General features: G+C 37.6%; 2 protein-coding genes and 1 non-coding gene across 3 annotated transcripts; all 3 read right to left on the bottom strand.

Moving 5' to 3' along the window:
• Positions 1 to 1009: 1009 nt before the first annotated feature.
• LOC113517442 (acyl-CoA Delta-9 desaturase-like) lies at positions 1010 to 5772 on the bottom strand. The gene is made up of 6 exons (XM_026902106.3): positions 5461 to 5772; positions 4882 to 5012; positions 4213 to 4418; positions 3020 to 3205; positions 2042 to 2237; positions 1010 to 1309 (listed from the first exon to the last, which is right to left on the bottom strand). The coding sequence occupies exons 1-6, from the start codon at positions 5759 to 5761 to the stop codon at positions 1082 to 1084; spliced, it is 1248 nt and encodes a 415-aa protein (XP_026757907.2). The 5' UTR covers positions 5762 to 5772; the 3' UTR covers positions 1010 to 1081.
• Positions 5773 to 8522: 2750 nt separating this feature from the next.
• Positions 8523 to 14960, bottom strand: LOC116413417 (uncharacterized). The gene is made up of 3 exons (XM_031912567.2): positions 14866 to 14960; positions 14154 to 14408; positions 8523 to 9195 (listed from the first exon to the last, which is right to left on the bottom strand). Exons 1-3 carry the CDS (start codon positions 14921 to 14923, stop codon positions 8639 to 8641), a joined length of 870 nt encoding a protein of 289 aa, XP_031768427.2. The 5' UTR covers positions 14924 to 14960; the 3' UTR covers positions 8523 to 8638.
• Positions 14961 to 15061: 101 nt separating this feature from the next.
• On the bottom strand, positions 15062 to 15132 carry Trnag-gcc (transfer RNA glycine (anticodon GCC)). The gene has a single exon. It is a non-coding gene; the product is annotated as a tRNA-Gly (tRNA).
• Between the last annotated feature and the right edge of the window lie 183 nt (positions 15133 to 15315).

Genomic DNA, 15315 nt, shown 5'->3' with positions numbered 1-15315 from the left:
ATCATAAAAGGGGCAACCCTTGTCTAGTCCTGCCCGCGCGTCCTTGACCTTCGGGGGAATTTATGTAGGGAACGTTTCGAATTAATAGCCCGTTAGAACCCCTGTATTGTAATAGCCGAAAATGGCTCACTGCCATTGTTTTGTTACCGACTATGAAAAAAAGGGAATTTTCTTTTCGTACGCTGAGTGTATTACACAATATCTTATTATAACATATATATATATTTTTTGATGGGTGAAATTGGTAAGGTAACCCCGCCTGCGCTAACGGGATACGCTGGCTGGGCACCAGTGAAGGGTGATAGATGAGAATGAAAACAGGCCAGTTAGCCCATCATGATGAATTCATCAGGAATTAACTATGATAGTTTCCAGGGAGAACCGCGAGGAGGTCGACCTGGTCGGTTATATTGCTAGCAATGGGATTCTCAGTCTCCATTACTAACAATCCCTTTCCCCCCTCACTCAGGTGTACCCTGTAAATGGAATGCCATATCCCACCCTTCAAACCGAAACACAGCCATGCAGACACAACTGCTTCACAGTAGAAACACGAATAGGACAAAGGTGCCTAAGCAAACGACTCTTGTACAAAGTCTTCCTCTGGTGAATCTTTACAGCATTTACCTCATTTATTTATTTATAGGATTACCAATACAAGATACAGCTAAACATTTTAATACAATACACTGGTAGATTAGATCTAACTGTTCTTACATTTATAGGCAACCCAGCATGCCTTGTGTTTGATAAACATTAAAATATTAAAATATAATTAAATTATTATTTTCATGCTTCTTCTACTTTACCTACAATTCGCTTCCATAAATCGTCATAGTCGTAGAATACTGACGGATCTTTATATGTAATCTTTGTCAGATCCGTCAGTATTTTACGACTATGACGAAATGAGTGTTAGTTATTGTATGCTTAATAATAATAAGTTATTATTACTATTTAACTGATTCAGGCACTGTAAACGAAAATAAAGAATAAAAAAAAAAGTACAAAATAAAAAAAATATATAATTTAATAAATGTATGAAAGTAACAATCTACCTACATCTAGAACTAACAAGTATTTAACGACTGCCTACATTTCTTATGAAAACATTTGCATCAAATACATCTTTTTCGTTGAACAGAGGAAGTCCCTCCATCTTGAGGGTGGCTTTTGGGTCTTTGTACGTCACTGTGTAGCTCGGGTTCAACGGATGTAGGAGACCCCTGGCTTTCACTGCGTTCCTACTTTCCTCGTCACCAAGTTCATAATGAGTTCCATCCCCAGTCCTTATTATTCTATTTCTCACCTGTAATTGTCAAAATAACTCATTAGTTTTGGTACAACATTTTGGTTTTAAATTTTGTTATATGAACTCCTAATAGATTGTCCCAATATATATCATCATCGTCATCACATCAGCTGTTAACTTTCCACTGTTGAACATAGACCACCCACATAAGAAAGGCCAGTAGTTGCCAGGTTTAGCCGGCGGATTGGCAACCGCAGTTAGACTTTGGTGATGTTTAAAGAAGAATGTTGCTGCTCATCTCTCGACTATTAAATTCTCTTATTCGCCTCTTACGACGCCCACGGAAAAGAGAGAGGTGGCCCTTCTTATGTCGAGACCACACGGCGTAGAATGCATGCTTTGCCAAAAACAATCCATCTTTTTTATTCTTGTGTTTGCGAATAGAAATATCAGAATGTATCGTTACTCAGTAAATACATAGGAATCCAAGCTGGAAATTAATCCCTTTATTACAGAGATTATTATAAAATATAATAATAAATACCATGCAGTCGTACTATTTGCGTGGTTCTCAAGCTACATAACCTGTTATGGTTTACCAGACAATGGTCATCTAAAATCATAACCCAGAACAACAGCCAAACTCGTGTCAATTTGGAAAAAGTTTTCTAAATTGCTCCACGCTTCGATATCTGAATCCGGACCTCATTTACGCAAAACGTTATACTTACTGCGCCTGCGAAGGACATCAAAATATACAGGGTGATTAAATTAAAAATATTTCAATACCATTTCTGGGGAAGCGGTTTTCAGATCGTAAGCGAGGCCGATCTTCTCCATGAATCTTATGATGCTCGCCGTTTGATTGAAGTGCATGGACAGCTCAGCAGCCTTATAGTCCCAGGGGAACGCGTGGTGGTAGTTATGCCATCCCTCACCCAAGCTTATACAGGAAACAAACCAGGACTCCACGGGTTGAAGATTTCTGTTTAAAATTATAATTAATGTAAAATTCATTCTAGGTGTTGCTGTTAGCTAGATAACCTAAACATAATGAGTAGGGATACTTAACTTTTTATGATTTTATGTTATATACATACATATTGTTATTAACTGACGTAAAATCATATATATTACCAAGTTTTTTAGATGTTAATGGGACCGAAGATGTCGAAGATTGACCATCACTATAAACTATAAGATTTTTCTATATAAGCCTTCAATTTCCGACTGCCATTTTATCCACGCACGTTTCGCGACACGTATTTATTATATTATTTAAACCAAGCATTTTCAGGCAAATTATTAGATCGCTGCTCGAAGCCGAATGTCAACCGCTCGGCAACCAAACTGCGAATGACTAATTTTCGACCGTATAATATGTATATAAGGATGCTTCTGTCCCACTCATGTCACTGCACAAAGCAACTTGCATGTTTGGAAGGTTTGTATGTATATTGAATCCATACGGAACTAAGGCGAGGCGCTAGTAATTAATATATGAACAATATCATAATTATACACAAAATTGCGGTGTACTAACATTTATTTACTAGGAAAGGGTTGATGACAATATATCCTAACTGGTTGACCTCCATGGGGTTCTGAAAACTATCGTTGTTAAGTTCTGTTAAATTCAACATGAGGGGCCAACCGAACTGCTTTCGTCCTCACCTATCACTTCTCACTGGTGTCCTGTCAGAGTATACCGGTAGCACAAGCGGGGTGATCATACAATTTTCATTATTTTAAAAAACCTGTACTTACTTGTCATAAGGCCTTGTACCATATAAGTGGGCAGCACTATTTACAAGCCAAGTTCCATTCAACTGTGATACATAGCGAGTGAAGTAAGCCGTCAGAATCGATTGGAACAGCGGCTCTCCGAAGTAATGTACTGGTACCCACACGGGAATGATTATGGCAAAAATTACGTATAAGTAATAATAATATCTGAAAAGTAAATTGATAAATTTACATTTTAATTCATCACACTCAGGTTGTGGTCATAATCTTCCTACTGAGGCTTTCCCTAGAGACAACAGCATGGGGTTCTTCAAAAAGTGCGTATTAAGCTTTCTCAAGGGTCGGCAACGCACGCGTGACGGTACTGGTGTTTTTTTTTTTGATGGGTGATAATGGTATGGTAGCCCGCCTGCGTTTACAGGATACGCTGGCGGAGCACCAGTGAAGGGTGATAGATGAGAATGAATACAGGCCAGTTAGCCCATCATGATGAATTCATCAGGAATTAACCATGATAGTTTCCAGGGAAAACCGCGAGGAGGTCGACTTGGTTGGGTATATTGCTAGCAATAGCAATTCTCAGTCTCCATTACTAACAATCCCTTTCCCCCCATGCTACTGGTGTTACAGGGGTCCATAGGTTGCGGTAATTCCGTTTTTCATGGAACGAGCCGTATGCTTGTTTGTATAATATCAAAATTAAGAGGATTGTTAATAACGTAATGTACCAAATCAGGTCGATTTTCGACCACGTGGTTCCTCTGAAAATAATAATCATTTCAGCCGTTTACTGTCCACTGCTGAACATAGGTCTCCCCTACAAAAGGAGGTTTTGTCAATAGAAGCCATGCTTGGCAGACGGGTTGACAACGCCAGTTAGCTTTGATGATGTTTAAGAAGGACGCTACTGTCCAGCCCTTCGACCATTAAATTCCCTTAGTCACTTACCATCAGGTGAGCCGCATGCTCGTTTGCCCCCTGTGTTGTAAAAAAAAAGTCGCCTTTTAGGATACCTACGGGAAAGGAAGGAATGGCCCATTTCATGTCACAACCACACTGCAAATAAATTCCTCTGGAAGGAATCGTGTTTAATTCATCAACAGACTTCATCATCACCTATGATCCGTCACTGATACGCCTCCAGCAAATACCAATAGTGTAGGTGGGATTACCGTTTCATTATCACCATTAATAAAAAAAAAAACTGTAATTACTTTTTCTGGAACATGACCATCCAATCGGCTTGTAGATCGCTCATATCAATCCTCTTGCCTAATTCAATGACGTACGGATGTTTCTTCATCATCAACCAACCGATGTGGCAAAAGAAGAAGCCTCGCTTGGAGTTGTGAGGGTCGGCGTCGGTGTCGGAGTACCGGTGGTGAAGACGGTGGTCCCGACACCAAATAAATATGGAGTTCTTTAAATTAAAAAATATATATATACGAGTATGTTTTATGAATATTAAAATAGAAAAGGAGAAAAAGAATAATGTGTATGTACTTATGACTATAATCTATAATATAAATAGCTTCGCTATTTCTAAACCGATTTCAATAAGTTTTTTTCAAACGATACTATTTGCTCTAATGTTAGTAATTTTAATTTAGTTCCACTCATGTGAAAGAAGTCATATGCACAGCTAGTAAGTGACAAAATATCACTAAAAATAGTATAAAATATAATTTCACCCCTATGTTTTTAATTAATTAATATTTTGACCACAACGACAACAGTCGCTTAATGCTTCTGACTACCCCATTAGGTATTATAGTCGTAAATTGTGTCTTTTATAAAAAAATAACAAAATTTTTTTTAGAAACCAATCGCTCTAAATATCTAAAAGTTCGATCAAAATAGAAGATATATAATTTAATACAAACCTGTCCAGCTAGAGTTTGCATGATTATTAATATTACTTTAAGTAGAGGCTTGGCCTTAAAAGATTTGTGTGTGTAGAATCGATGTGCACCAATTGTGACACCCTCTGATGCAACATAACCTAAGAAGATCGCTGCAAGAAAGAATAACAATGGTTTAGTTAGAAACGATCAAGAAGTTATCAAGAAAAAATAACAGTTTAACAAAGCAGATGTTACATTATGTGTAGATGGATATATTGTAAATACAGGGAGAGAATCAGTTATGATCAAACTAACAGTTTTGTACCTGTATGAAGAAGTAACCGAAATTCTGCGATTCGGATGTATATTCGTGAGACCAAAGTGAAAGTGGATGAATAAAAAAAGAGTGGCTTTTAGCCCTCGGTACACTCTGGGTACCCAATAAGAGATTTAGGATGAAAATGGATAAATAGAAAATGTTTTTTGTCCACCTCTGAAACACACCTTTAAAAAGGTTACTTGTTTCGAGTGATTTTCCTAATATATACATTTTTGGCACTATTTAAACGTAAATATGACTGGAAACTTAGCAAATAGATTAGCAAAAAATCAACTTACTCCAAAGGGTTGTTTTCCATGTAACGCCTCCAGTGAACATTAATACTGCACCCCACACAGCAAATAAGTGCAAAATTAAAAAGCCAATGGCATTTTTCCAAACGATTTCGTGTTTATATGAATAATCAGTGCTTAAATATTTAGGATCGACTTCGTTTTCTTTTGCTATATCATTTATGTTTGATAATGTGTCCTTTCCATTTTGGATGTCTGTGAATTCTGTTTTGTTCATATCCCTCTGGATATCACAAACTTCTTCGGACTTTTCAACCTCCTGACGAAGACTGTCAGCTGCGGTCATCTTCGTTGTTGCCTGATTGTAAATGATATGCTTCTGATACTTATAAAGTTTATATACTTTCGTAGTGACGTTTTTTATTGTTAAATTCATTGTTATCCCATTGTGCAATTAGAACTTGAACTGTATGATTGTATGCTAATTAATAATGTATTCGGTTCGTTCACATTGACAAATAACATTATAGTAAAATACACATTAGTCAATATATAACAAAGTCATTATTTGTTTGGATTGCCTTCTCGAAATATATTAATTAAAACAAAGTATTGTTTTAATTCAGATTTTTGTTGTAAATACTGTGATTGGATGGAATGAGACTGTCTACGTACAAGTCTCTTGTTTCTCAAAGCATATTAACTATAAGAATCTTAACTACGAGAATAATTTTAACTAAACATACAATAACGGATCACATATCATCACATGTTCTTTCTGTAAATATTAAAGATATTATACTAAAGTTATCTTGCGGAAGTTCATATCACTGGTTATTTTATAATTACCTTTTTTTTATCATTTAAGAGTTTCCTCTTGTCGGTGCAACTAATTCATGCATCTTCCTCCAGCCAGCTCTATCCCAGGCTATATCCTTTATCTCCCTATACGACATGACGCCTAGTGTTTCCTTTATCTGTCCCATATAGTTATTTCTCGGTCTTCCTCTTCCTCTTTTTATATTATTACCATCATGGTAGTGGAATTAAACAAACTAATCCTTAATATTGTTGCTACAGATTTTTTGTATTGGCATGTGATATGAATTAATTTATTTAGTAACCCATTTAGTAGAATACTACTAAATGGGTGTTTTGCCTTGATGTAAAATGACGCGTGGTAACTTTTCCTACAGTGTAACTCACACGCCCTGGGGGAAAGGGATTTTTAGTAATGGGATCTAACTTCCCCGTTGCTAATAATATACCCTATCAGAACCAACTGCATGCGGTTTTTGGAAACCGTCGTAGTTAATTATTATCAAATTCGTTATGGCCGCGTGGACCCGGCATAGAATAGGCCACCCCTTCCGTTCCCGTGGGAGTCATAAGAGGCGACTAAGGTAGGGTGAGGAATTGGCAACAGCGTCCCTCTTAAAACATCACTAAAGCCTAATTACAGTTGTTGAAAATCCTCTAAACTAACAAAATTTTATAAACTTTCATATGAGAACACTATTCTCTACGTCGCTAGGTTCAATTTTATTTTTCATTTGAAGTGCATTCAAAGGAACTATTTTGCGAAATGCAACCATGAACGGCGACTGTTCACAATCCACATGTACCGACCACAGATAACTAAATATGTCCAAACACACGCCATTATTGTGTCAATTACCTATTACCTCTATATCCTATATCAATTCTTATCACATTGATCTTATCGATTTATCATTATTTACCGAGTCTGACTATGTGAGTAACGATGTTCTTTTCTGTTCTTATTGTATTGCTCTTATTGTTAGAAGGTTTATTTTCAACCGCCTTGAAAAAATGGAGGTTCTCAGTTGTGCTTTTTTATGTTTGTTACTTCATTACCCCGTCAGTTGTAAACTGATTTAGAAATTTCATTTTTTTCATCCGAAAGGATATATTATAGATTGGTCCCATATATATTTTATCAAATACGATTTAGTGCTTTAGTTTATAAACCAAAATAACTGGTTATTGTCAAAATTTAAATCGGTTTTTTGTGCAACACAATCTTAATTATTATGTCATGTAAAGATACCATACTTATATATAAATTACTTGCTGTTTTTTTTAATGGCTGATAATGGAATGGCAACCCCACCCGCGCCATCGGTATACACCTGGTGCCCCATCAGTGAAGGGTGATAGGTGAGGATGAAGCAGGTCAGTTAGCCCATCGTTTCGATTTCAACAAGAATTGCTCATGATGGTTTCCAGGGAGAACCACTTGGAGGTCGACCTGATATTGCTAGCGATGGAGCTGTCAAACTTCATTGCTAACAATCCCTTTCCCCCTAATTACTTGCTGTTGGACATAGGCGTCACCTATAAGGGGATTTTGCCAATAGTTGCTACACTTGTCAGGCAGGGTAGCCTTCGCAGTTCGGCTTTGGTAATGTTTTAAGAGGGACGCTGCAGCCCGTAAATAGGCGATTAAATTCCCTTAATCATCTTTTACAATAACCACAGGACAGTAAGAGGAAGACGGGGGGAAAGGGATTGTTAGTAATGGCGTCTAACTGCCCCATTGCTAGCAATACACTCTATCAAGTCAACCTCCACATGGTTCCCCCTGGAAACCATCTTGGTTAATTCTAGTGCAATTCGTCACAATGATCTAACTGGCTTGCTTTCATCGTCACCTATCACCCTTCACTGGTGCCCCGCCAGTGTATACCGTTAGCGCAGGTGGGGTGACTATTTCATTATCATCCATTAAAAAAAAAGTAAGAGGAAGACTGATCTATGTCAGGACCACACGGCGACCATGTAAAATTTTTCTGTTACCATTAACAAAATTAATGAAGAAAGAATATTTTTACACGGATGTCATCATCGGACCTCCGTCGGAACTACTTCCTTTATTTTTCTCCTTTTACCTTTATAACCGGTGACAATTAAGATATTGGACATTCATATAAACAGAAAATAACAAACTAATTGATTAATTGATGATTACAAGAATACATCATTTCGGCACATTGTAAAAAATATAACCCGTTATACCAACAGAAATAAAACATATTTATACAACTATCATGAATTTAATTAAATTCCTATTGACTTGTACAGTATAAAATATTTTCTTTTATTAATTTATTTTAAAAATTAAATACCAGCACAAAGAATTTTTGGAAGCAAGTCTCTTGATAACATTATTAGAGTAGCATTATTATAATAGATTCATTAATTAAGTTGTTATAACTTCTTGAGCATCTCCTATATAAATTTCTGTGGTAGGAGTTCTAGTGGTAGTTTCTGTGGTAGGAGTTCTAGTGGTAGTTTCTGTGATAGGAGTTCTAGTGGTAGTTTCTGTGGTAGGAGTTCTAGTGGTAGTTTCTGTGGTAGGAGTTCTAGTGGTAGTTTCTGTGATAGGAGTTCTAGTGGTAGTTTCTGTGGTAGGAGTTCTAGTGGTAGTTTCCGTTGTTGTTGCTAGTGTTGCTGTTGTTGTTTCTACAACTAACTCTGCTGTAGTCGTAGGTTCAATAGTAGAACTCTTTGTAGTCAGTGATTCGGTACTAGGTGTCGTAATTTCGATGTTATTTGTAACTTCAGTTGGAATTAATTCAGAAGTTGTAATAGTTGTTTCTGTTGTAGTTTCTATATTGGCTTTAATATATTTTAGTTTTACTATAGCTGGTTCTTGATCATCTTCTGATAGCGAATCTAGAATATTATTAATAATGGTTACGTTATCTTCTGATAGTTTACTTAATTCGTTTATCCATTGCTCAAACGTTTCAGATTCTGAAATTGATAAAACAAAATATTTAATTTCAAATCATGTCTCATGTATACATTTTGGCCGGGTGGTCCCGGCATAGAATAGGCCACCCTTTCTCATCCTGTGAGTGTCGTAAAAGCCGAATAAAGAAGAGTAAGGGATGGGCAGCAGCGTCCACTTTAAAACATCTCTAAAGCCTGACTGTGGTGACTAATCCGCCTGCCAAGCGTGGCTACAGCAGCAGTGGACAACTAAAGGCTGATATGATGATGAATTTAATGATACAAAGTTCTGTTAAAATAATAATTAAGAAGTAAATTCACACCTTCGTGGTTTTGTAGAACTTGTTTCTAATTCACAATGTAAATTTATTAAAATGTAGTTGTCAATGAATGACAGTGAACTGTCTGATCTACATACATATAATAAAAATGTGACTAGACTCTGTCTGTACATAGGAAGTATTTAGAAAAAAATTATATGATGATTCTTAATAAGAGCAATAAAATAAAATTAATATATTTTAGAAATTTTGTTTGTTCGTTTTTTATGTTTGTTCTGATGTATTACAAAAGTGACTACACCAAATTAGATGTAATTTTCACAATTATGTTCATGAAAGTCGGTTTTAAAATCTGTTGCATATTTTATATTGGTATGTTGTTTAAAAGTAGTATGTTTTTTTTATGGGTGAAAATGGTATGGTAACCCCGCATGCGCTAACGGTATACGTTTGCGGAGCACCAGTAAAGGGTGATAGATGAGAATGAAAACAGGCCAGTTAGCCCATCATGATGAATTCGTCAGGAATTAACCATGATAGTTTCCAGGGGGAACCGCGAGGAGGTCGACCTGGTTGGGTATATTGCTAGCAATAGGATTCTCAGTCTCCATTACTAACAATCCCGTTACCCCCAAAGTGGTAATTTTGACTAATTCAAAATCCACACGAACGGAGTCGCAGGCAGTAATCAGTTATATGAGTATAACAAAAATTGAGGTCAATTTTAGGGAGGTAAATGACCACTGCCATGACAATAGGATGCATTTCGTGCTAATTGTATGCTACGGTTCTGCCCACGTGAATTGAAAACATCTATTTATTTAATTATTTAGTTAATCAAACATTAATTAAAAAATTTAGAAATAACAAATATACATAACTTTTCACGTATTTTTAAAACCTTGTTCGTAATATTAATACCCAAGAGAGGGGGGAAAGGGATTGTTAGTAATGGAGACTGAGAATCCTATTGCTAGCAATATACCCAACCAACTTGACCTCCTCGCGGTTCTCCCTGGAAACTATCATGGTTAATTTCTGATGAATTCATCATGATGGGCTAACTGGCCTGTTTTCATTCTCATGTATCAAGAGGGAGACTTTGTACAAAAGTCGATTGCTTGGGCACCTCGGTCCCGTTCGTGTTTCTACCGTGAAGCAGTTGTGTTTGCATGACTGTGTTTCGGTTTGAAGAGTTGGGATATGGCGTGAATTTACTGGGTACAGAGGAATAACACCTGAGTCCTCAGAAATGGCAACACATGGGGGGTATCATGGCGAAACAGTATACTCTGTTATGTCCATGGTACTGCTCATGTCTATAGGCGATGGTTACCACTTTCCATCAGGTGGGCCGTCAGCTTATTTGCCATTCTGAGTGGTATAAAAAAAAAGCTATTAGATTCATGGTAACTAAGAATACATTTATTAAAATCATCTATTTATCGATCCGAATAACTGCGTTTATTGTAATTTTTTCAAGATTTAAAATGGTAAACGAAGTCCCTTCTAGGGTTTTTTTAATGAATGATAATGGAATGACAACTTTGCCCGTGCTAACGGTATACGCTGGCAAGATACCACTGAGAGATGACAGATGGGAATAAAAAGGCAGATCAGTTAGCCCATCGTGATGAATATACCTGGGATTCAGCACGATGGTTTTCAGGGAGGCAAGGTATATTGCTAGAAATGGGGCTGGTAGTCCGCATTACTAATAAATCCCCCCCTCAATAGGAGATGGCTTACCTGAAGAAAAATCATGCCCGCCGCCTATAGACATAAACACCATATACATCGGAGAACATTCCTCATTCTTAAGGATCAAGGACCATGGTGTTCTACCACCATATTTTAATATAATCGACATAACATCTCATATTTCAAACTGCGAGTATTACGTCCCATACAATAGAATATTTGAAGAATAAAAGAATCTATTACAAGTACGAATTTAAATTTAATTCGGTTACTTAAAAACAGTTTTCAAGGCGACTCGTGATTGTTAACGTTACTGTAACCCAATGATTTTATCAGGGTCCCCTACTTTAGCCCCAATGACGAAAGATCGAGTAATGTGAGGCCGAACACTAATGCCTGAATATTCATTAACCTATTTAATGTTTAAGGCTCGGAAACTTGACATCATTCGGGGGTGAAGGGCATTGTTAGGGGGAACTATATTCACCATATTGGGAAGGTAGGAATTGTTAGGAATGGAGATCATCAGTCCCATTATTGGCAATATATCCTTTCACGTCGACCTTCCCGCATCCCCTCCTGGAAACCGTGCTGAATTCCAGATGTTCATCCACATCTCTCACCCTTCCTGCTGGCGTATATCTTTGCGGACGAAATATTTTTTAATACGTCAGAATGGAATGGATACTTCGCTTGCGTTATCGGTATACGCTGGTGGGGCACCAGTGAGAGATGATGGGTGAGGATGAAAACAGATCAACTAGCCCATCGTGACGAATTCCATAAAAATCAACCACGATGGTTTCCAGCTTGAACCGCGTGTAGGTCGACTTGTTAGTGTATATTGCTAGCAGCGGGGTTGTTAGATCCCATTAGACACCAATCATTTTTCTCCTGCGGGTGCTGGAGGTTACCATTCCATTGGCACGCATGAAAAAATTATACCCTATTGCTGGTAAAGTGACAACCTGATAGGGTAACAGGATGACCTTCACACAGAAGAGTCCTCTGCGTGGAAACTATCGTGATTAATTTCAGGTGAATACATCACGATGGGCACAATTGATCTGACTTTACCAGAGGGAGACTTTGTACAAAAGTCGATTGCTTGGGTACCTCTGTTCCATTCATGTTTCAACCGCGAAGCAGCTGTGTTTGCATGGCTGTGTTTCGGTTTGAAGGGTGGGATATGGCGTGAAATTACTGGGTACAGAGGAATAACACCTGAGTTCTCAGGAACGGCAACGCATGGGGGGTATCATGGACGAAACAGTATACTCTGTTATGTCCATGGTACTGCACATGTCTATAAGCGATGGTTACCACTTTCCATCAGGTGGACCATCAGCTTGATTTCCATTCTAAGTTGCATAAAAAAAAAAACTTTGATTTCACATATCACCCTTTACTAGTACCACGTCAGTGTACATTGATAGCGTAGGTGGGGTTACCAATTCATTTGCATTCCATAAAAAATATCATCATCACCATCGTATCAACCGTTGACTGTCAACTCACAAGATAGGCCTCTGGGGAGAAGGGATTGTTAGTAATGGGGAGATTAGTCCCCATTTCTATCAATGTACCCCATCAGGTCGACTTTCACGTGGTTCCCCTGGAAACCATCGTGACTAATTTATCGCTTATCGTCACGATGGGCCAACTGACCTGCCTTTTCATCCTCACCAACCATCCCTCACTGGTATCCCGCCAGTGTATACCGATAGCGCAGGCGGGGTTACCATTCCATTATCATCCATTAAAAAAAAACATAGGCCTCTTCAGAAGGGGGGGGGGCTGGTAGTTGCCACGTTTTGCAGGCGGATTAGCAAACGCAGTTGGATTTTTAATGATGTTTTAACAGGTCAATCAATCAATCAATCAAATGTGCTATCAAGCTCTCGACTGTTAAGTCCCTTGGTAGCCTCTTCGATTTAGGTTAGTTGGTAACAACTTCCACGGGAAAGGAACGGGTGGCTCTTCTACACCGGCTAAGTTATCCATTTCTAGTAAGTGATATCACTAAACATCTATCCATAATATTTTCATTACAAAGCAAACTTCTTAAGTGGGAAACGAATCTATTGGTAGAATAGATTTGGATAGCGCTCGAATTAGAAAGAACAAGACAGCGCATATCGTCGAAAAGAAGTTTAGAAACCCTGTTAATGAATATTAATAATCGTTTTAAAACCCATCCCGGGTTACGTTAACTACTGTTTTTTTTTTATGGGTTATAATGGTATGGTAACCCAGGCAGGGTTAACGGGTGCTAACGGGATACGCTGGCGGAGCACCAGTGAAGGGTGATAGATGAGAATGAAAACATACCAGTTAGCCCAGCATGATGAATTCATCAGGAATTAACCATGATAGTTTCCAGGGTGAACCGCGAGGAAGTCGACCTGGTTGGGTATATTGCTAGCAATGGGATTCTCAGTCTCCATTACTAACAATCCCTTTCCCCCCGTTAACTACTGTTTATTGGATTCGTTTTGACACTAATAGAGAAAAAAATTCTTTAGAAATTTTACCTATTTGTCTGTCAGTATGTTGATGCACATAGATAGATATATAATTTCTTTGCATTATATACAGCACACAAAAAACAACGGGCTTAGATAGTGATACACAAAAAAAGAGATTTTGGAATACTTATACAAAAATAATGGAAAATACATAAAAAAGTGTATAGATATAAGAGTGATACCGAGATTATCCATACCAATTTTTTTTTAATAGATGACAATGGAATGGCAACTCCACCCGCGCTATCGGTATACACCGGCGGAGCACCAGTGAAGGATGATAGGTGAGGATGAAGCAGGTCAGTTAGCCCATCGTGACGAATTCAACAAGAATTGTTCACGATGGTTTCCAGGGGGAACCACGTGGAGGTCGACCTAATAGGGCATATTGCTAGCAATGAGGCTGTCAAACTCCATTGCTAATAATCCCTTTCCTCCCTTGATCCATGCCTATTATAGTAATACATACTTTCAGTGGTAAAGACTCCGCTGTACCAAACATAGTCGGAAACTATAGTATTCTCATCCGAATCATTGTACGATCCAAACCGGCCGATACAAGTGTGTGAACAGGCGTACTCGGTGTCGAACTTGTTGTATGTGAAGCATCCTCGCCAGAAGGTGATCTCGCAGCGGGAACCCGGCTTGTAATAGTAGTAGACAGGTTTCGGTGGGCTGCTGCAGTCGCTGACGTTGATAGAGTGGAGACAGTAATCTGGGGGCACTGTAATGGCATATTTAAAACTATATAGTTACTACAGTTTTGTCCTCGGGATTGTTATTTATTTATTTATTCTTTATTGCACAATAAAACTTTGTACAAGTGGCGAGCTTAATGCCATATGGCATTGTCTATTAGCTAACTATTAGGTAAACACAGAAAGCGTAAGAAGGGCAGGTGTGGTGAAAAATATGTGTGAAAAACATAATTGTTATCTCATTAAAATAATTATACAAAATGTGTAAGAAATATCTAGTAACATCTTGTAAGTTACTGATTAGGATAAGCGGTCTCACTGCTGGCTATATCTAGTAAGTCGACCTCCACGCGGTCCCCCAGGAAACCATACCTACATAGACAGCTGATCTACCTTCACCTTCTACTAGTGAGTTTATTATGAAGCATTTTCAAGAGAAATCATTATTAACAATTTTTTATATTATAAATACAAAATACGTACCTGAATTAATATTGTGAATAAATAGAACGAAAATATTGAACAATATTAACATTTTCATTCTAATGAGTATAAAACATTTTACTCATGGTGTAATTAAGAAGTTATTGCTAAAGTCAATTATTTCTTATCTGAAACTATGTTGTTATAATTAGCAATAAAAAGAAAAAAATAGTAAATTGCATGTCGAGAAAAAGAATGCATCGACCGGGAATCGAACCCGGGCCGCCCGCGTGGCAGGCGAGCATTCTACCACTGAACCATCGATGCGACTGTAAAATATGTTAAAATTAATAATTACAAGAGAATTAAGACATTTTTGTCTAATAGTAATAAAATTTGTTTTAATACTATTGTAATGACTACTACAAATATTAAATCTTTATAATACGATTGATTCTTAAAATAAATCATACTAAACCATAAAATATAGGCACTCTATACTGTATCATG

The sequence above is a fragment of the Galleria mellonella genome, unplaced genomic scaffold (assembly GCF_026898425.1).
Source record: "Galleria mellonella isolate WM207_F2 unplaced genomic scaffold, CSIRO_AGI_GalMel_v1 utg103, whole genome shotgun sequence".
Classification (NCBI taxonomy): Eukaryota; Metazoa; Arthropoda; class Insecta; order Lepidoptera; family Pyralidae; genus Galleria; species Galleria mellonella.
The sequence above is the reverse complement of the archived record's forward strand: the minus strand, read 5'-3'. Positions and strand labels throughout refer to the sequence as shown.